Source organism: Myiozetetes cayanensis, unplaced genomic scaffold (genome assembly GCF_022539395.1).
Source record: "Myiozetetes cayanensis isolate MyiCay16 unplaced genomic scaffold, myiCay2020 scf13, whole genome shotgun sequence".
Taxonomy (NCBI): Eukaryota; Metazoa; Chordata; class Aves; order Passeriformes; family Tyrannidae; genus Myiozetetes; species Myiozetetes cayanensis.
Genome location: NW_026086937.1, coordinates 2,832,256 through 2,851,987, shown reverse-complemented (window position 1 = coordinate 2,851,987; position 19,732 = coordinate 2,832,256). Strand labels below are relative to the sequence as shown.

The window sequence follows — 19,732 nt, the reverse complement described above, 5'->3', positions numbered from 1 at the left end:
AGACTCTGAGAAGAGAAATCTTGACTTTGCTTTTAGAAGTGATGATCAAAAGGAAAAGGAGGAGACTTCTTTCTTCACCATAGCTGGCAGCAGAAAAAGTCTAAAGAGATTAGGTTTTTTTAAGCTTATATTACTTGTTTTGCCTTAAAAAGTCAGTTTCACTGATCCTGAAAATAAGTGAAACAAGAATGTTCTGAATCATAAGGGAATGAAAGCAAAGCGCTAACTGATGTTTAATCATGCTGTTACAAGCTATTTCTTTTAAATTGTTGAATTCCACTTTATAGCAGGCACTTTTTCAAAAGTGCTTCTACTTGCACTGTAAGATTGTATTTATTAAAACTTAGCATAAATAGTATTTTATAAAGACAGTATTTCTGTAACATCAGAGAAATGTTACAAAAACTAGCCCTAACCCTTGAAACTTGATTTAAAATGATGGCCTCCGTTATCATCTTTCTCTTACAAATCATTATATATAAAGTACAACTTGTACTATCTTTAACTCAAGACCTGATTTGAAGTGTTTTGATATGTTACCTTTTCAAAATAGAAACATATTAAATCCTGGGCTGATCAGTAACATCAGCATAAATGTTTTATCACCTCCAAATGCAATGAGCAAGTGAGTAGCCACCACACTCCCAAATAACTCCAAAGGTAATGAATTAATTACCTGTCACACCTGTGGCTGTGGTGCATTTCTTGTGGATTCATGTGCAGTTCCTCCTAGGATGACTTTGTCTTGCAGAGGAGAAGTCAGAAACCACCCTTTAGGATTGGAGGTAGTAAGAAATTTCTGTGTCTTTTTTTCCTGAAATGTTCTTTCTAAACTTGATAAAAATGTTACCAGAATTTAAATAATAACAATTCTAACTCATCACAGCTCTTTTTGCTTGCAGAACTTGTCCATGAAGATTTTAGGGTAAACCTTCTCCTTTGCAGGTTTTGTCAGCAAACTGAGTTGTATTTTTATGATAAAGCTATAATACAGTGGCTAATGATTAATAAAACCTGCAGAGGCAAGAAAGCAATCAATGATTGCATTCTTTATGTTAATAAATAGCTTTAAAAGCTCTGGTCTCTGATTCATGGATAAGACAGAGCAGTTCAGCACAGCTTGGGCCAACACTGGCCCTCCCCTGTGCATAGTGCAGTGGCCTCTGGGCTCGAGGGGTCTCTTCTGACCATCCTGGCTTTGCTGGGGGTTGGGAGGTAGGACATGGAACATCTCATACTATTAGTTGGCCAGGAATTACTTCTGTATAAGGACTGATCTGTCATTTAAGGGCAAATGGATGATAAGATAAGCTTCTAAATCTGCCTTCTAAGCTAAAAAAAAAAAAATCAAAACAGATCTGCTTCGGAGAAATGCTGTTGCTTTGCTTTCCTGTACCTATTTTTTTCAGACTAGATTCCCTCTGCCTTCCAAGGTTCACTGGAGGATGGAGTCAATCCTGAGGCCTGTGGTAGGGTGTGTGTTGGCACTGGCGCTGTGGCCCTGGCACGGGAGGGGCTCCTTTGTGAGCTCGACAGAGCCTGGTCTGGTTCTGCAGCTTTGGAAGGTTCTCTCAGTGCAGTTCTCTCAGTGTGTGGTGCAACCAGGCAGGCAAGTGCTCAGGGGGGGCCAGGTTTGTCTCTGCACTTCCTTCTCTTTGCTTTCCAAGGGCTTCTGAGGAAGGGAGGGAGCCCTGGGCAAGGTGCTGCTGGTGGCTGTGCAGCGTTTCCCTGCTAGCCTTGGGTAGTGCTTGGGCAACACCTGCATGCTTTGAATCCAGAGATCCTCTGTGCCTTCCCTGTGTGCCCAGACTGGCCTTACCAGCTCACTGGACCGTGTCTTCGTGAAGACTGAGGCCCAAACCCACCGATGTTTCCAAGGCAGTTGGTGTTGCATTTCGGGGTTGCAGTTACGGGAGCAACGAGCCCAGCTCTGGAGTTTCATGTTTACATGGAATCCTTTGACGTGCTGGAAGAAAGAGCAGCACTTAATACTAAAAAGTTGCAAGGAGAGGTGAATGTGTTGAGTTTCCTTTGCCTGCAGGACTAGACAGCCTGTGGTTCCAGCCTTGCTTGTAACCTGCCATGCCTCAAGTATCTCCTCTCCAAAGAGTGTGTGTGTGTAGATACACAAACACACAGCTGGATGTGTGCATTTTACTCTTAGGTTAAATCTCTGGTCACTGGCTTAATTCTAATTACCCTGTGTAATCAGAGTTAATTTACCCTGTGAAAATTCAGGCTAAGACAAGGCCTTGTCTTTCTCTCCCAAACAATCCTAAGAGCTGCCCTCTTCCTCCTCTATTTCCTCCATAATGCTCCCCCAAATTCCAAACTCAAAATCTTTCTTTTAGAAATTGGAGAGAATAGGATTAGATTTTTTTTTTTTCTCTAAGGTCTTATTTGTTTTCTGAAGATGGGGCTCTCTGCAGCTGCAAGCCAAATAGATTGTGTCTGCTTGGTTCCTTTGCTCCTCAGTGGCATCCCACAAACAGAGAAAGCAGTGAGCTCTAATCAAAACATAAGAATTTTCATGGTTATTTCTACCAGTTTTTCTAGCTCCTTTCCTGCAGCCAACTACTGGCATTGTTTTTTAAAATAATAAAAAAAATTTCACATGTTGTTGATTCCTTTTGTCAGATGCATGGAAATATTTGTTAACTTTACGTATCAAAGGCAGTTTGAGACTGTGGAGCTGAAAATATCAAGTTCTTCCTTTTTCATTTAAACACAAACTCTTATTTAACTTCTAGTCAAGGACTGGCACCTACTTCTGAACTAAGTGCCTCGAAAGAAGATTCCTCCTCACAAGGAAAGAATAGAACAAAATAGTCCTTGCTCTCCTGGACTCTGTCCCTCTTTCTTCAGGCACGATTATTGTCCTCTCAGTTCTGCACTAATAAAAGATACTCCCTGCTCAATGGAAACTAAATACACCTCCTGATTTTATGACTGTATTGAGTAAACTGTTCTGCTTAGAGCCAGTTTACAGCAGAGAATGTCCACACAATGCACAACAGTAAACAAAAGGCCTAAAAAAGTAGCCAGGTTCATTTGGTCAGATCCCACTGATTCTTCTTGTGACTTGTGACAAATTGCTCCTCTCCTGCCTGCCCTCACCTCTTTGGGCACTTTGTCTGGTTGCAATGTGTGACTGGTATAAAAAGCAGGTATGTCTGTACAAATGATAGCTTGTGCCTCTACAGGAAAAATATTATTCTGTAAATGCTAGGTGTTTTCTATTTTTATTACTTAGGTTGTAGGTATTAGAAGCTAGAAGCAAACAGTACAGGAATAGCTTTAGCACATGGATATCAATCATATTAGATTAGGCATTCACCATGAAAATTCATTTATAGTCCCTTGTTTCTTCTCCTTGACTAACTGCCCTCTGTGCTGGACTAAATTAGCTGTAGGACTTGAAGCTTCTTGATAAATTCTGAGATGCTGACCCTGCCAAATTCTTGGCCAAGATCAGTGGATCTGCCTCACTTGGCATTCAAAAGCACCCATGATGCTAGCTGTTTGTTTCAGTTATAAATCTTCTTGGATATTCCTGTTAATCTGGAATTTTCCTGTGTGGAATCAGTCATATTTCTCCACAATGTACTTCTGTAGTTTTAGTCCATGCTACTTAAGCCCCTTGATAGTTTTTTCTTTTCTTGTTGAAACAGAAAGCCAGTCAGTCCTGAATTTAACTTTACTGGAAGCACGAGCGAAGGAGAGGGGCTTTTTAATTTTGTTTGGATTTGGACGTTTCTTGGTGGAGGTTTCTGTGAAGTCAGTGAAGTGTTTGCAGCTTTCAAATGTGGGTCGAGCAACAACAGCAGTGTTGGAGTGAAAGCCCTGGGATGGGCTGTGCAAACCCTGCACGAGGCCCCTGTGACGGGGGCTGTTCCACTGGGCAGGAGGAGCCTGTCAGCCCTTCTGCCTGCACTCGGGTGGGAGAGGAGATAATGATGCAGACACAATCCTTTGCTCCCTGACTCAGAACAAGGGATGTGCAAAGGGGGGGACAGACCCTTCACAAAGGCAGATGGGAGCAGCTCTGCCAGCGCCGCACGCGGGAGGCACAGCAAGCCAGGCAGGGTGAACTCCAATCTGTGCTGTTGTGCACAGGGAGGAGATGCAAAGGTGGTTGTTGTGCTTCTGTGTATAAATTACTGCTGTTAAGCTCTTTACAGGCAGGTAAATAAGAATCTAAATCAGTTTAGCTTTTGTTCTTGGCACAGGGCCATTATGTGAGTTCTGAGCTGGCATCTGTTGTGCTGAAGTGCTGCAGTGATTCAGTGCAGCTTTCCGGGGCTGTGTTGCACGTTCTTCTTGCACTGCTGTTCCCTGCACGCTGCAGCCTGAGCTCTTCTCCCAGGAGGGCCTGGCCAAGGAGCCTGCCTGCCTCCTACAGCCGTGTCAAATAGCCTGTGACAATCTGCTCTCTGGATCCGTGCTCAGCATGGTTCAGCTGCTCCTTGCAACATCTTGTTATTTTCCTTTTGCATTTGCTTGAGACAAGCACACAAATGCTTCTGATCATGAAAATCCCATGTATGACTGCAAAGTAGCTGCCATAAATTAGAAACTGGGAGAGGGAGAGAAAAGAGGCAGAAGAATTAATGAAAAATGCATTAGGGAGATGCTGCTGCTTCTGGAGATGACAGACACTATGATTTTCTTGACTTGTGTTCTGGCACAGTTTCTCTATGTTCAAGTTTTTGCTTTGTGATTTGCTTTTCCAGCAAACAGCAGATATTTGTGGAATGAAGAACTGCCCCTTGCTTCCATTCCTTATGCCTCTTAATAAACATCGGAGGGGGAGCAGAATAGGAACAGAATTATTTTTTTTCCTATTAGTGCAAAATATAGAATTAACTTCATTACCCACGTAGTCATGAATAATGTAAGGGAAGAGTCAGAGTTCATCCTTGTTTTGCTCTTACTTGCACATTTCAGTGCTGTCACCACACTGGTTTCCTAAATACACTGTGACTTTGTATCCCTGTTTCCAACCACAGGGGCAAGGCTATTTATGAGGTCCTACCTATTCCTGTCTTTCACTTTGAAGTTTTAATTTTTAGTGTTTGATTCAATCCTTATTCTTTCACAGTAACTTTTGGCTTCTCTGTACAGAACATCTGAACAGCTTTAGTCTTCAAATCCAAGAGAGGAGGAAGCTGCCCCAGCTGAGAGCCCCTCTGAGAAAATGCAGAAGTCAGAACATCTCAGGTGACTTCAGCACGGGTGGCACTGGGCTGGCTGAAGTCTCAGTTGTGAGATAGGATATCCTATCCCAAATCAAGTGCCCAGGCTATGGGCAGAAGAGTGTTAACACGTGCTGAGATACAGCCCAGGTTTGCTCCTGTGCTGGAATTAGAAGTCAGGTGTCCTTTTGACTTGTGCTGAAATTACTCCAATAATCCAGGCTGTGTCTCGTGGTTTGAACTGCACTGATAACGTGGTTGTGTTGATTCTGCCTCTGACAGAACCAGTCTGAGTTTTGGGGGAGAGAGGATGTTACTCAGTGTTCTATCAATGACCAAAGCTGGTCAGATAGCAGGGCCTGAATAATTATGTTCTGGTGTATCTCCTTTTAAAAAGCCAAAGACCAACATCTTTAATCATGAATGCATTGAAAGGCAAAAGGGAAGAACGATGACTGACATGAGGGAAGAACAAGCTGTACAGATTTCTACAGAAGAAAGAGGGAATTAAGCTGTCCTTCGGCACAGGAATACCTTTCTTGGTAAACTTTTGATGACAAATTGACAAAGCAGTAAATGGAACATAAAGTGATAGCACTTACCTGAGTCACTATGTCCAGCCCCAGGCCTCTCGAATCCACAACAACTATTGTGAGAATGGTCTGAATCAGCAGGGCAATGAAGTTGTTGAATCCAAACATCAGGGCATAGCGTTCCATGCTCAGGTTGATGGCAATCTGGAACCTAATGTGAGACTGGCAGGTCAGTGACTTCCCACTGGGTGGAAAGCTATTGCCCTCCAGCCAGCCAGTGAAGAGAAATGATTCATGGAGATGATCCATCAAGGATGGAGTAAACAGTGCTTCATTTGTTTGTTTGCTTCCTTGCTTTCTATAAAATAAAAAGCCTGGAGTACCACAGTGTATTTGGATGGGTTTTTCACTTGTCTGTGCTGCTTGACAGTGGAGGTAGCATTTATTTCTGCCAAGAGCCTGTAGATTTTACTTGTGATAACTTTTTTGACAATAATTAGAACATCTTTCCTGTGATATTTACCTCCAAATTTTCTATCTGAACAAAAGGACTTCAGGACTTATTTTCATTGAATTTAGCATGCCTTTTGTGCAAGCTTTGACCTTTTTTTTATGTTGTTATTGTTTTTTGTTTGTTTGGCTGGCTTTTGTTTTGTTTTGGTAGAATATTTTGAAATAGTTCAGGTGTGATTTACTATAATGTAGTAGCAATAAACCAAAATGAAAACAGAGAGTTCACTTAGCTTCCTTCAAGATAGGCATAATCTTGCCATGCATTATAATTTCAGCAGGTTTTTTAATCTCTTCATGAACTCATGCAGTTCATGGCATGCTGAAAGGTGTATCAGCAGGTGGTCTAGACATTACAGGATGGCTGTCAAGGCATGCTTGTCCCTCTTGTTCTCTTTGCATCTTTCATGCCAGACAGAAGGAAAACACCTTCTACATTTTGCTGTTACCATTCTTTTAGTACCAAAGTTACCTTGTACCTCGTTTAACTTCTGCCTACTTCAATATTCAATTTTAGGAATATTCAAAAATCTCGATAATTTTTCTTTTGTGGTCATTTAGAGGAACGAAAACAGCACAACCAGACATGTAAGTGCCCGTGTATTTACCTGCACAGTTATCATTAGGGCCTCTTTCCCTGAGGAAAAGGAGGGGTGCCCAAAGCAAACTCGAGGGAGGGGCAGCACAGTCAGGTTTTATACTCACGTTGCTACTGTCAGGAGGAGCATATAGCAGGCCTTGAAAATGAGATAGGCAGCATAACACACCCAGATGTTGGTAGAGTAGTGCATGAGAAGCAGGGAACCAGCATCTACTGCAGAGAAGATCCCTAAAGCCAGCTCTCCAAAGAGGTCCCAGTTAATTTTCACGTATTGCACTAGGAAAGATGTTACCGAGCCTGGAAAAAGAGGAAAATGTGTGAATGTTGTATCTGTTCCACAGCCTGTATTGCCAAATCTTGCCACCCTCGTGTGCCAAAAGGCAGTGCTGAATAATGAAGCAGAGTAGTTCTGAAGTTTGAAAGCCTTTCTAGTGACTTCTGCAGCTGTGAAGATGACTGGTCACTTTTGGGCAGCTGCATAAATCAAATCTCTGCCATCCTGTTCTTAGTGCTTTATTCCCCTTGACAGGATAAACTGTAATGTAGGAGGATTCATTATTTAGCTGTCTGTACCCAGCATGTATCTCTGGGGAGGGAACTGGGAACACAGTTTGGAAGTCAAAAAGTCTCTCCCAGCTTCTCCTGGGTGACTGCAGAGCTAGGCTGGTAAACCTGCTGATGTAACAACTTAGCTCTGTGCCCCTCACAAAGGAGGTAAGCTGTCAAAAAGTGAATTTTGTGAGGTGTCAGCTGAGCATATCCCAGGAAATGAGAAAGGATAGGCATTGTTTGCTCTCGGTGAGCCTCCTAGAAGGTTGCAAAGATAAGCCACCTGATTTAACTTCTTCTGTACTTCCACACGGAGGAACAGGCAATTCCATGAGAAAGAGGAATTCATCAAGGAGAAAAATATTCTAATTCTAATGATTCACTTGGTCTATTTAATTGCCTGCCTCATGACAAGAGTAGTATCTGTTTCTCCCTAGTGACTGTAAGGGTAACCTGAATGACGAGGTGTGATGTAGACGTTTCTTTTCCCTGGTGGGTCACACCTCCAAGTCTTGTGCAAGTTCTCTACAGCAGCACAGTGTGAGTATGTGAAGCCCTGCCAAGGCAGGGTGGTGTTCTCTGATGTCACCTTGTGATAACCTCACTTTGCTTGTGCGTGAGCATCTGCTCCTGATGCAGAAGGGGAATGCTTAACATCAGTAGTGTAAGGAATTCAACGGGGTCTTTTTCTGCAAATCTCTTCGTCTTGCAATGACTAAAATTCTCCTTTTTTTCCTGCTGCACAAGGGTATTTCACTAGAAAAAGATCTTAATTAGAGGGTTGTGTTCTTTTTGTGTAAAATATTTAGGAATAACTTCTCCCATGAGTGTTTGGGGAAAAACCCACACCCGATAGCCTCATCCAAAGAGACATGAGTGCCTCTGAATGGATTTACTGAGTGGATATAAAGTCTGTGTAACTTGCACGCTTTCTGCATACTGGTAAGACAGAGGTGGTTATCTGGTCCTGAAGAAAAACCAGCATAGCTCCCATTTGAACTGCTGTCGATCAGAGAATGAGGTTCTGGAAGGCACAGTGTGTGCACTGGCTCCCTGGAGTGCCTGCAGTAGAATGGCACTTTGAAAGCTTTCTCAAGTAAAACTCGAGACTGCCCTTTGTGATCGATGTTTAGACATTAACTCACTCAGAAAAGTTGCCAGTGCTTCGACAGCTCCGTTGTACACGGCAGAGCTGTGGGAGGGGGCTCGGAAGTCCCACAGCACTTGGATGTAATTCACCACTTGGTTGAAGCCGGCCGTAGCCAGAGCCCACCACAGGGACCAGTAGAGAAGTTTCCTGGAGCTGTAGCAATCCCTCAGGTCCCTGCTCAGCTGCACCAGCACTCTGAGCAGGTGACTGTGGGGCTTGGCATTGCCAGGCTGCTGTTGGGGGGCTGGGCCCCTGCCGGCAGAGTCGGAGCTCGTGTCCTCTTGGGTGGAGGGACGGTCGGAAGCGGCCGGAGCCGCGACCCGATGGGGCTCTGGGAGGGACTGGGAGGCGTCTTTCCTGTGGAAGAACATGCTCTTCTGGGGCATGGGGAGGAAAAAGGCGCACAGGAAGGCCAGGGACACGGAAGCCAAGGTGATGGCGTTGAGGTAGAAGTAGGACACGTCTGCCAAGGACACCAGCAGCTGTCCCAGCACGGCGGCCACGGTGGCTGCCACCAGAGTGCTGCTCCTGCAGTAGCTCGTCACCCTCTGGTAGCGCTGGGCGCTGACCACGCTGTAGATGTAGGCGTAATAGGCCACCTCGGTGGCCGTCACCATCCCGTAGAAGAATTCCACCAGCTGCATGGCCAGCACTCCGTGCGCGAAGAGGAGCAGGAGCCAGGTGAGGACGAGGCTGATGCCCTGGAGGAGGAGGACGGGCTTGTAGCGCAGGTAGTCCGTGAGCAGGAAGACTGGGAACAGGAGGGCCAGGTAGGAGTACGTCCAAACAGGCAAAATCTGGTTGGTAACCTAGAACAGAAGAGGAAATATTTGTGTTTTTATTCTCAGGAAGTTCATGCATTTTTTAATAGCTTTGGAGAGGGAGTTTTTGCTCTGAAGGAATTCATAAAATATATAACCACACTGAAGGAACATGGGACTGTTGGGCAGGCAAATGGATGTTAGATCCATTAAATGGATCTTTTATTTATGCTGTCTGCTGCAAACTGTAACCTGCCAAAGCTGGTTACAGTTGTGCTTTGTTTTTTTTTTTTCTTTTGATCTCTGTTTAAATACTTTAAAGTTTTCTATTTTTGCTGCTCCAAGTAAAAGAAACATCAGAGTAAAACCATACCTCATCCACGGTCAGGTTTTTATCTGGTCCTGTTAGATAGGGTGTTAGGAAAGGTTCTGATGGTTTCATCATGTAGAAGAATCCATAGAGGCAGAGGATCAGGGTGGGGAAAGTCCAGGTGTTCCTTTTCTCTTGCTTCCAGCAGCCCATGGCCTCTGCCAAAGAGAAAGTTTGTTGGAGGGATGACACTGCAGGTGCAAAGAAGTCTTGTAATTAATTTCTATTTTCTGGTTTCTAATGCTGACGAGTGGTTTTTACAGGCTGGCAGTTGGAAAACATTTTTCTTTGTAATGTTAAAGTGAGCAGCTTTTCCTTACATTTGTCAGCTGCCTCTCTGTCTTTGTAGAAAGTGCATAAAGAACGAATTGGAAGATCTTTAACTGGGAGACAAACTACACTGCCGTTTAATCTACACTGAGCAAGATAAACACAAGAAAAACCTTTCTAGACAGAAGTGGCTGAAGAACAGCTGAGCATGGAGATTTCCCTTGACACCATCACAGCCAAGCACCTTGCTGAGTGACAAGTAACCAGTTCACAGTTCTTTTTTTCCTCCCTAGGCTCCTAGATGTGCGTGTCTGTCCTGCTGTGGAGAGCTCGTAACTCTGGAGCCCAGCAGATGGGATTAGCTAATAAACACACAGAGGATGTCAAGCCAGATAGTCATTAATTGGCAATCTGGAATTAACTGCATCAGAAGTCAAGTTTGGATAAAGACATCATCTTTTCCGTCTATAAAACTGGTCACAGAAGATAATAGTCTGTACTAAAATGAAATTAAGCAAATGATTTTTGTCTGGTCTCTAGGTGAGATGATGGAAGAGATTAAAATTTGCAACTCTGCTGGACAGAGCCCAAAGAGAAGTCAAAATGGGTATAATGGGGGCATGCAAAGGAAATGGATAATAAGTTATAGTCCATATTCCTGTTGGAATAGGCAATGTCAGGAATCTAAACACATCCAGTTTATCTTTTGAAGCCCTTTGGAGGTTGCTAATTAACAGATGGGATTTCCACCACTCTGCTTTTGATTTTTATCTACTTCCTTCCCTTAGGCAAAAGTTTTAATCTTAAAAATGAAGTAGAGTTTTACCTCAATTTTTTCTATTTTTTTGTAAAAGCTGAAGAAAGACCTATTCAGTCAAAAATATTCATGTCCTGATGAGTAAATCTCTCTAGACTAGACGGACAGAGGATCCTCTTTTATAGGATGTGAGATATATATATATAATACATAAGGCGGTAGGCATTATCTTTTCTAACTTCACTCATGACAGCACATTTTACCAACGGCCTGATGCACTAAGAGATGGGTGTAGATCAAAGGGAGTTGAAATTATTTCCATTGCTGTGCAACGGCTGAAACCATCGGCATCAGAGGACTTAGAGCAGAAATCAGCTCAGCTCTGCAGTGTGAACCACTAGAGGGCAAGGCGACCCCAGCAGAAGGAGAACGAGTACGGGAGGAATGCGAGACACTCCGAGTGCTCAGGGAAGGAAGCGTTTCTACTCCTCCTCCCTCCCCAGTTGTTGTAACATCAGCCTCCTGCAAACGTGGCTTTGGCAGGACTTGTTTTGGCCCCGCCTGGGATAACAACACTCATTTAGTCACTGTAACATCCCCTTGCTCTTCTTTCACAGGACTCATTAAAGCCCTACAGCACCCTAATGCCACGTGAACACTTGATGTGGTACCCTGAGATTCTGAGAAGGACATCAGAAAGGGTGGGCTGAAGAGCATCTCCAGCATGGTAACAAGGGACACTTGTGCAAGTTAGCTCTGGGACTCAGCCAGGTCATACTTTTCCCTTCCCAGCCCAGACTTTCTGTTCCATTTGCTCTCTCCACAGCAGGCTGTGTGACACAGGGGCAGAAGGTCTCGTGGATCCTTTCAGAATGTCCCCCACCTTGGGAGGTGAGTGGGGCAAGCTGCTGTCTGCCCAGGGCTTGCAGGGTGCTGTGTTCTGCCCCTCTGGTGCTGCCCACTGGTGACAGGGCTGTGCTTAATTACTGATTTATGGTTAGTATAACCGTATACAGAAGAACTTCAGGTGTGCCCTGGTCTCTGCATCCCTCCAGCCCCAGCACATGCATTGTTTGGGGTTTTTGGCTGGACATGTACCTCTGGTTGGTAGTTTTACTCTCTGAGGTGCCTGTGTTGGGCTGGCAGAGAAGTCAGATGAGAAGTTTCCCACTTGGCTCTGAAGCAGCTGTGCAGAAAAAAACCTGCCACTGGTGCTGAGCTGGGAGAGGCAGTGGGCTGAGGGCTCTGGGGGCAGCCTCACACCCCAGACATCAGTGCAGCCCCCACTCCTTTCTGCATTCCTAACCACAAACCTCTGACAGCAAGAGCTGTGCCTTGGTGCTTTAGGGGGAAGGATCCAACTTGCTGCCATTCAGTCACCCCATGTGGTCACTTTGTATTTTATAAATCTAGGCTTTTCTTAACTTCCCAAGATATGGTAGGGTGCCTTGGTGTCATTCTGCAGCAAAACAATCCTCTGTTTCCTCCTGCAATTCTTGGTGCCAGAGCTGTCAGCTCTTCTACCACACAGCCTGACCCAGCCTGCCAGTTCCCCACCAGACAGCTCTCTTCTTTCCTCCCACTTTCCCTTGCCACTGGAGGATTTCTGATTTCCGATGCTCATATATAACCATACCTTGTCTGCTGGAGCTCTTCCTTTCTTACTTCCAGGGGAAAAGTCTCCTTTTGGTGTTTCCAGTCTTTCTTCTGGCCGGACTGTGTGTATTGCAGCTACTGGATTCTGTTTGGGTTTTATGCTTTTCCTGTTTTTCTGGTACTTCAGCTTGCTCTGACACCTCCTTTGAAATCGCCTCCAGTTGGCTTTCTTTCATCATCCACGTTCCCTTAAAGGAACAGCCAGATAATCCTGGCCTGCCTTTGCCCAAAGGCAGCAGTCAGTCGAGATCAAAACCACAGTTTGGTGCTTGACTTGGCACATAATGAATAGAGATAATTCTGTTTCCAAGGAATTTTGGATCTATTTGACAGGATATGTGGCTTTAGGCCCACCTGTCCTTCAAACTGGACTGTGTGTGGGTCATGACAGAGGTGAGAGAGAGCAGATGCCAGTGTTGTAAGATTTCAATGTTTCCCCACTACATACATGGGGTTTCATACTTTTCTGGGAAGTTTTAAAAAGTAAGACACCCTTGACTTGCTGGTTGGCAAATTTCTCAGGTCTTTGGCTTAGCCAGGTTCTCAGATTGCTACTGAGGATGGAGATGGCGCATCACAGTCAGCTTCAGAAGATTCTGTGGGATGCACTCTCTGAAATGTACAGGTTTTCACAAAAAGGATGTGCCAACAAATCTAGATCCACTCCCACCCTGGTCCTACAACATGTAGGTCTGGAAGGAGGCACATAGTAAGTACTTAGGAGTGTAAGTAGTACAGTAGGAAAATGTAATTTGTGAATATTTTTCAGTAACAGTAAATTATCCAATCAGAAGAAGGCAGCATCTTGGTTCATACACAGTAAAACGGAACAGTAACTTTAGGGACATAAACATGAACATGAAAACATGAGATTCCCTGAGTTAGAGGAGCTGCCCAGCTCAGCCAGTCCTCCCCCTTCAGCCTTGGCCGTATTTGGTAGCCTTTTTGCCTCCTACTCCTGAGCAGTAAAAGTTATTAGGTTAGTGATGTGAGACGGACCATCCCCGCCTATTGCCTTTGTAATTTGTTTGTTGACCTTTGTCCATGAAATGACCTACTCCTTCCCACCTGGGATGGTGCTGTTCGCTCATCAGGTCATACAATCTCTCGAGCTGGAAGGGAGCCACAAGGATCATTGAGTCCCACTCCCTGCTCCTCACAGGACTATCTAAAACTAAACCACGTGACTGAGTGTGTCACCCAGATGCTTTGAATGCTGACAGATTTTGTAATGTGTATTTAATACGCAAATGGAATGTAATAATTCCTTTCGGCACTTCCCCGGCTATCAGTCACTGCCTGACACCGATCCCAGAGCTATTTTGGTTCTGCATGTTTAATTGAACCTGTGGCTACAGGAGATAACAGCTCACCTGTGTGTGCCTGCATTTGGTCTGTATTCTCAAGGACTCTTGCTAAAATGCAGGGAACTGTTGAGGTGAACAGTGTTACTCGGGATTTACATTGATTTACTGAGGCAAGAACCCAACTTGAATGGCTAAACACTGAGAAAACCCCCCAAACCCTCTTCTTCCTGTAATGTAATAATGAGAAAGAATTATTTAAGTAACTTCCAGGCATTGATATTTGGGTTTTTTCTGCTTTCAGACCCTTTTCTATCCTTTATTATCAGTTTTTTCCATAGTCTTTAGTCCATCTGGTTTGTATTTCAACTTCCATACTTTTTCACTGATGACATCTGAATGCCAAATGGAAGACTCTGAAAATGTGATAAGCTTGTGCAAGTTTTTGGTCAGCTTGAGCCCTGTGCCATAAAGGGCCTGCAGCAGAGCTTGGTTGCTGGGTTTGAATAAGACCATTCTCTTTATGCTGGTCCTGCCTGGGGATTGTTCTGCTCAGACACTGGGCTGGGGATCTGTTTCTGGCTGGCATCCCAATTCTGTTCAGCTGGGAAAGGGAAGATTCTGTGAGAACAGGAGAAAAGGTGAACTTTAGGGTAGTAGTGTATCCTGATGAGTTAATGTAATATGGTCTCTAATGTATCAAGGGGACAGAAAAATTCTGAGAAGGGGAAGAAAAGGCAGTAAGAGAATAAGACTGCGAACCTCTGCCATGCTGATACTTTCTGCTGCCCCTTGGGCTCAATCCTGATATTACCTCTGGTGCTTCCCAGGATGGCACCAAGGCTGAGAGGCTCACCTTGGCTGTGTGAGGTGTGTGTCTCTCTCTGTGCTGATTATAAGCACTTTCAGCTCACAAACCACATCTGCTTCTTGACAACTGGCCAACTCCAGGCGAGGAGACTTTGCAAATCAAACTCAAGGCTTATTCTTTTTGAAGAATGTGTACTGTACTCTCAAAAGAAAGTGGTAGCAAAGAAAATTTTCTGTGACTATTGCTGAAAATTCTTCTCAATTCACAGTCAAACACAACCCGAACACAGAAAGGCTGCATGGCTGTTATGAAGATTAAACTGCATTTTTGTTGGATTTCTCAGACCCAGGAGTATCCACAGGGCAAGTTCACTATCTGATTCATGGATGAGCTGATCTTTATCTTTTTCCATGTAAGCTACATGCTCACTTAGGGAACAGGATGCTCTTTGCAGTCTGGCCCTGAATGCCACAGTGTGTGGGTGTGGGTTTCCGTAACTCCCTTCTCAGCTGAACCTCACCCAGGGTTCCTAAGGTGGTGAGACGTTCACATGGTGGGCCCAGGTGCTTTTCATCTGACACACTAAAATATTTATGCAAAGTTTAGTTTGGAATATTTGGCCAGAAGGTACTCAGGGCATTACTCCAAGGAGCAAGTTAGAGGATACATCCAACCACACTAACGTTTCAGGTATTTAGCTTAAATGTAGACTTACAACTGCTTCCTTACTGAAAAGGAATGATGTAAGGTTATCTTTCACTGCACTGTACCTTAGATAAGGATCGTGCCTTTCCTTATTATTCACCCTTTATTTTCCTCTTTATTTTCCTCCTCTTACTCATGTCACTGGAGCGTGCACTATGCGGGGTAAGGGCTTCTGGTAGCAGTGCAGGATCTCAATTAATCACTGGGCCATTAATTAATTACTTTGTCTTACAGACAGCATTTTAGAGGTGCCACACTTGGATGTTTGCACAACAAGGCCTGCAGCTCCTGGTGTAACACGTGCTACCAACACGGCATGGAGCAGGTAGAAGTTCTGTGATGGGTTTATAAAGGCTGGTTGAACCTACTTTGCCTGCAGAGCCATGCTTTGTGTCCCCCTTTTGTCCACTATGAACTCTGGGCCAGTGCTGGGTTGAAAGGAGTGCTTTATCCTCTTAATCTCCTGGTTTTGACCAGGGAAAGCAAAGTTCCAGTAGCTTCCTGCAGGGTGAGTCTCTGGTTGGACTGTCGCTTCTTTGGGTGAGTGTTTCTTTGCTAAATTCAATGTAGGTGACAGGTCACAGCCAGAATTGCGAGAGGCCAGGCAAGCAGCATCCCAATTGTGCTGGGTGTCCTCTTGGAAGCACTGCCAAGACTTTATTCCTACCACAGTGACCTGCCTGGCAGCTCTCTGATTTGTTCAGTGTCTCTTGCGCAAACCTGCCAGAGGCTTTGGGAGGTTTCCAAATAAAGGTGTTTCCCATTGTCTGAGGATGGGTTTGTTGGTTGAGCAAGATCCCCTTTTCACTTTCTCGCTCACGCTGCCACACAGCACACTTTGCTGTCCCAGTTGGGGGGTGCAAAGCAGTGTGGTCCAGGGAACAGTCTATTGATACTGTTCTGCTACAAAATTCCTTGTTCAAATGAAGCTGTTTGTGAGTTTTGTGGTATCTTCCTCTTTGTTTTATAGGTCTAGAATGCTGGAAAATTAAATTTGATCTTTTTTGTTTGGTTGGGGTTTTTTTATGTTTCAAAACTACTTTTGAACAACTGCAACAAAATCAAGCGAGTAAAGTTAAGTAGATGATAAAATTTCCAGGATTGAGCCAGACAAATGATATCTTCTGTATGGCCTCCCTCTTGGCATCAGGGTCTATTTTGGCCTTAAATGCTAAATTTATTTCTGTTGTAATTGTATCAATAGCAAATGACCACCATGAAACTTCTAAAATGCAGAACTGAAATTCCAAAAATATTGTGATCTGAAGTTTACTGGAAGGTAGAGAAAATCTTCCTGCTGCACTGAATGAATGTTACAGCGGGGCAGAAAGGCTTACAGAAGAAGGTTATACCTTAAGTAGTCCCTTTCATTTTACATTTTTCTTCCAGATTATCAGTGGAGAACAGGAAATACTACTTTGTCAGTGGGATTCTCTGGGGACTTTCTTGTTAAATAAAATGTTGTGAGGACATTGCTGTAGGTTTGCAGGTGACTTTTATGCAAGTGCTGACTGTGGGTGGGCGTACTGGGGTCTGGTGTCACTCTGCCCCCTACACTGCCTGTCAGCTCCTCTAATGGCAGTGTCACTGTTTAAAGGAAGAACAGCAGTTTGGTGTTTCTGGATTCAGTGGGGAAAGGTGATCTCAGCAAGGAAAAAGTGGTTGAACTTTTACTGTGACTGCAGATCTATCTTTTACCATCACTTTGATGCCAAGATGGTCAGCGTGGTTCACAAGCTGGCTTGAGCTTTTCACTTCTGCAAACTGTGGTTGAGACTGTAGCTAATAAGAACATTTTGCTTAATTCTTCCTTGATAGGAGCTTAATGTTACCTGTAAGAATTAAACAACAGCTGTCATGAAATACCAAATGCTCTAAAAGTTGAGGCTTGTTTTCTCACCAGTGCCAACCCCAGATCACCCCCATGACACCAACGCTCCCCATGATGAATAAGCCAGTTGAGTTTCCATGAATCCATTCTTGCTGATTTTTTTTTTTTATTATTTTTAGTGGAAATGAAAAAAACCTCACCTTTTTAATTCAGTGGAATCGCTGGTCCACAAAGTAACAAAAATTGAGCAAAAATCAAGCTTTTGGGAAATGCAAAAGAGAATAAAAGAATCTATTAACCTTCACCTTTAGAATTTGGACGGCACTCTAGTTAGAAATGGATGTGTGGGGTATGGTTATCCCAGCACCAAAAAACCTCTCATATCCCAAAGTTTGCTACTTGATGATTGGACCTGGTGACTTTGAAATCCTCTTTGTGGTTTTTGTAACGATGCTGTACAAGTGCTCTAGTCTGTATTGCATACTTTTAAAATCTCCAGCTAAGTAACAAAAAGGAAACGAGATATAGGTCAAAGAAATCTCATTTGAATATGCTAATGCTTGTAGTGACTAATGGCCACTTGCCGTGGATTGCCAAAGAGAAACGAGAGGAAAAAATCTAGACAGATTTCTAAGTAACTTTCCGTGTTGAAAGATGACTTTCTATGTTGAAAGATCACTCTCCAAGGCGTGTTCCCTTGTACACTTCTCCTCCAGACCTCCCACTGCTGGCAGATTTTGCCCTGTCGTCACGGACAGACGCCTCATTTCAGAGATGCAAATTTGCGTTTGCCCAACCAGCGTGTGCAGGAAGTTTCAGCTCAGCATCTCCACTTTACCTTTTTTTTTTTTTTTTACCCTCAAGGTGCATCTCGTTACAGACACTATGGGAGACTCTGAATCATTGCAACAGCCCAGGCAGTGTAAATTCCTTCTGGAAGAGCATTTGTCACATTTTGACAAGTGCTCATAACTAGTTGGTTGCTTCATTTAATGCTCAGTTGTTAATGACGTTTGAGACAGACTTAAACGCTTCATGCTGCTAGTCTTTGCTTGAAATGAAGAATTCCTGCACTCAAAATGTCCTGAGTTCTTCTAATACTTTGATTTCTTGCCAGCTTGGAAGAGTTTGGATCAAAGAGTCATTGAAGTCTTTGGGGTTGGTTGGTTTGTTTGTTTGTTCATCAACAGCATGTGAGGTTTCATCCCTTTCATGAAGAATAATCTTGTTTTGTGTGGTCCAAGTTTTTCTCCATGTGCCTCCATCTTCCTGTGAGTCCTTTCAAAGGCAGAGCAGTTGGAGTGTATGTGTCATACCCTGAAATTCTGCCCCAGTTCCCATGTCCCTCGATGTGCTAGGCTGAGTACAAACATGAATGGAAAAAGGACCAGTCTCTGATCTCAGGGAGGCTGAGCCTGCTTACTTGAGGAGATGTTCTTGTAAAACACAGTTCATTTTGGAACAACAGATTTCTGTTAAGACCGGATTGCTTGACTTAAAACATCTTTTCTTGGCTCTGGCTCTTGCCTTGTTGTTTGCAGGAGCCACTTGCATGGTTGGTAACAGCACCTTCCTCAAAGCCCCAGCCAAGGGCCCAACCAGCAGAGGACAGCTGGGGCTGACTGGAGTTGTCCAGGATAGCAATAAGTAAGAAAGACTTTGAAAATGGGGACAAGTAAGATAATGCTTGAAGCAGCCAAAGGGAACCTTGCAGGAAGAGAAGAAAAATTACCCTAACAGATGTTTCCTTAACAGGACCTAGGGAAAGGCTGACCTTGTTAGAGCCCACAGATGTCTCTTGGAGAAACCAAGAATTGAGGACTGAGGTCCAGGAAAGGGGTGTAGGAGGATAAGGAAGTCAGTCATCTCAGTTTTACTGTGCAAAAGAACCTGTAAGGGTCAGGACGGAAGGACGCAGGGATGTGGTTGTGTATTTTCCTTGGGAAAAGGGCAGGACTCAGTGACAGAAGGAAGTCTGTTTGGGGCAAGCGTGGTTTAAATTTCCCCACAGGAAAGTCCCTATAATGTAACTGTGTGATGTGCTGAAAAGCTGCAGTGATTGCAGCATTTGTCTTGAGAAGGTCTGTGACCATGGCTACTCTGCCAGGCTTCATAACACAGCCACTCAACAGTGGTAACAAACAGCTGTTAAAAACAATCTTGTTTGGCAATCCAAAGAAAAGCCGGTGTCACTGGGTATTTTTTAGCTGGTCTTCCAGTAATACATGACAAAACACCGTCTGTGTTGATCATGTGCTAAGCAACCCAGAGTGAGCACGTGTCCTGTATGTCAAGTGCATCTTAGTGAAACCTTCAGCCAACGAGTCCTCTTGGCAAACCTAAAACTTTGCTGCTTCATGTTGCTTAGCTGTTCTTTCTCCTTTCTACTTTGTAAGGTTTGTTTTATTTGCTTTAGGTCTACCTGAGGAGGCAAACGTAGAACACAAGACAAAAAGCAGCTTCACATTTTGTAAATTATTCTCTTCTGATTTTATACAAAACCACGTTTCCATTGAATTCACAAATAGCTTCAGCCCACCTAAAGCTGTGTTTTAACAAAAATTATAAGTCCCAGATTTTTATTTTTTCCCTACCTATATTCTTTTCAAGGTCTGGAAAATGTCATGTATATCTCTTCCATAATTTCCAAGGAATAGTATCTTTTTCTCGTCTTTCTGAATTAAATACTTTTAAAATGCAAACCTGATTTGTTATTACTGGAAGACGTT

General features: G+C 43.8%; 1 protein-coding gene across 2 annotated transcripts; it reads right to left on the bottom strand.

Moving 5' to 3' along the window:
• Positions 1-1,532: 1,532 nt before the first annotated feature.
• Positions 1,533-12,460, bottom strand: LOC126636081 (thiamine transporter 2-like). 2 transcript variants are annotated; one of them, XM_050307937.1, is made up of 6 exons: positions 12,333-12,460; positions 9,673-9,827; positions 8,534-9,347; positions 6,944-7,136; positions 5,798-5,939; positions 1,533-1,966 (listed from the first exon to the last, which is right to left on the bottom strand). In XM_050307937.1, exons 2-6 carry the CDS (start codon positions 9,820-9,822, stop codon positions 1,586-1,588), a joined length of 1,680 nt encoding a protein of 559 aa, XP_050163894.1. In that variant the 5' UTR covers positions 9,823-9,827; positions 12,333-12,460; the 3' UTR covers positions 1,533-1,585. The 2 variants fall into 2 exon arrangements, with proteins under 2 accessions (XP_050163894.1, XP_050163896.1); XM_050307939.1 differs by lacking the exon at positions 1,533-1,966 and adding an exon at positions 2,540-4,576.
• Between the last annotated feature and the right edge of the window lie 7,272 nt (positions 12,461-19,732).

Bases quoted from the DNA above. Each gene is read 5' to 3' on its own strand.
- LOC126636081 (XM_050307937.1), bottom strand. From the start codon at position 9,822: ATGGGCTGCTGGAAGCAAGAGAAAAGGAACACCTGGACTTTCCCCACC. The intron at 7,137-8,533 runs GTGAGTTAATGT...CTCTTTTTCCAG, and splicing joins AGCACTGGCAACTTTTCTGA to GCTCGGTAACATCTTTCCTA. The intron at 1,967-5,797 runs GTAAGTGCTATC...TCTTTCTTCCAG, and splicing joins GGCTGGACATAGTGACTCAG to CACGTCAAAGGATTCCATGT.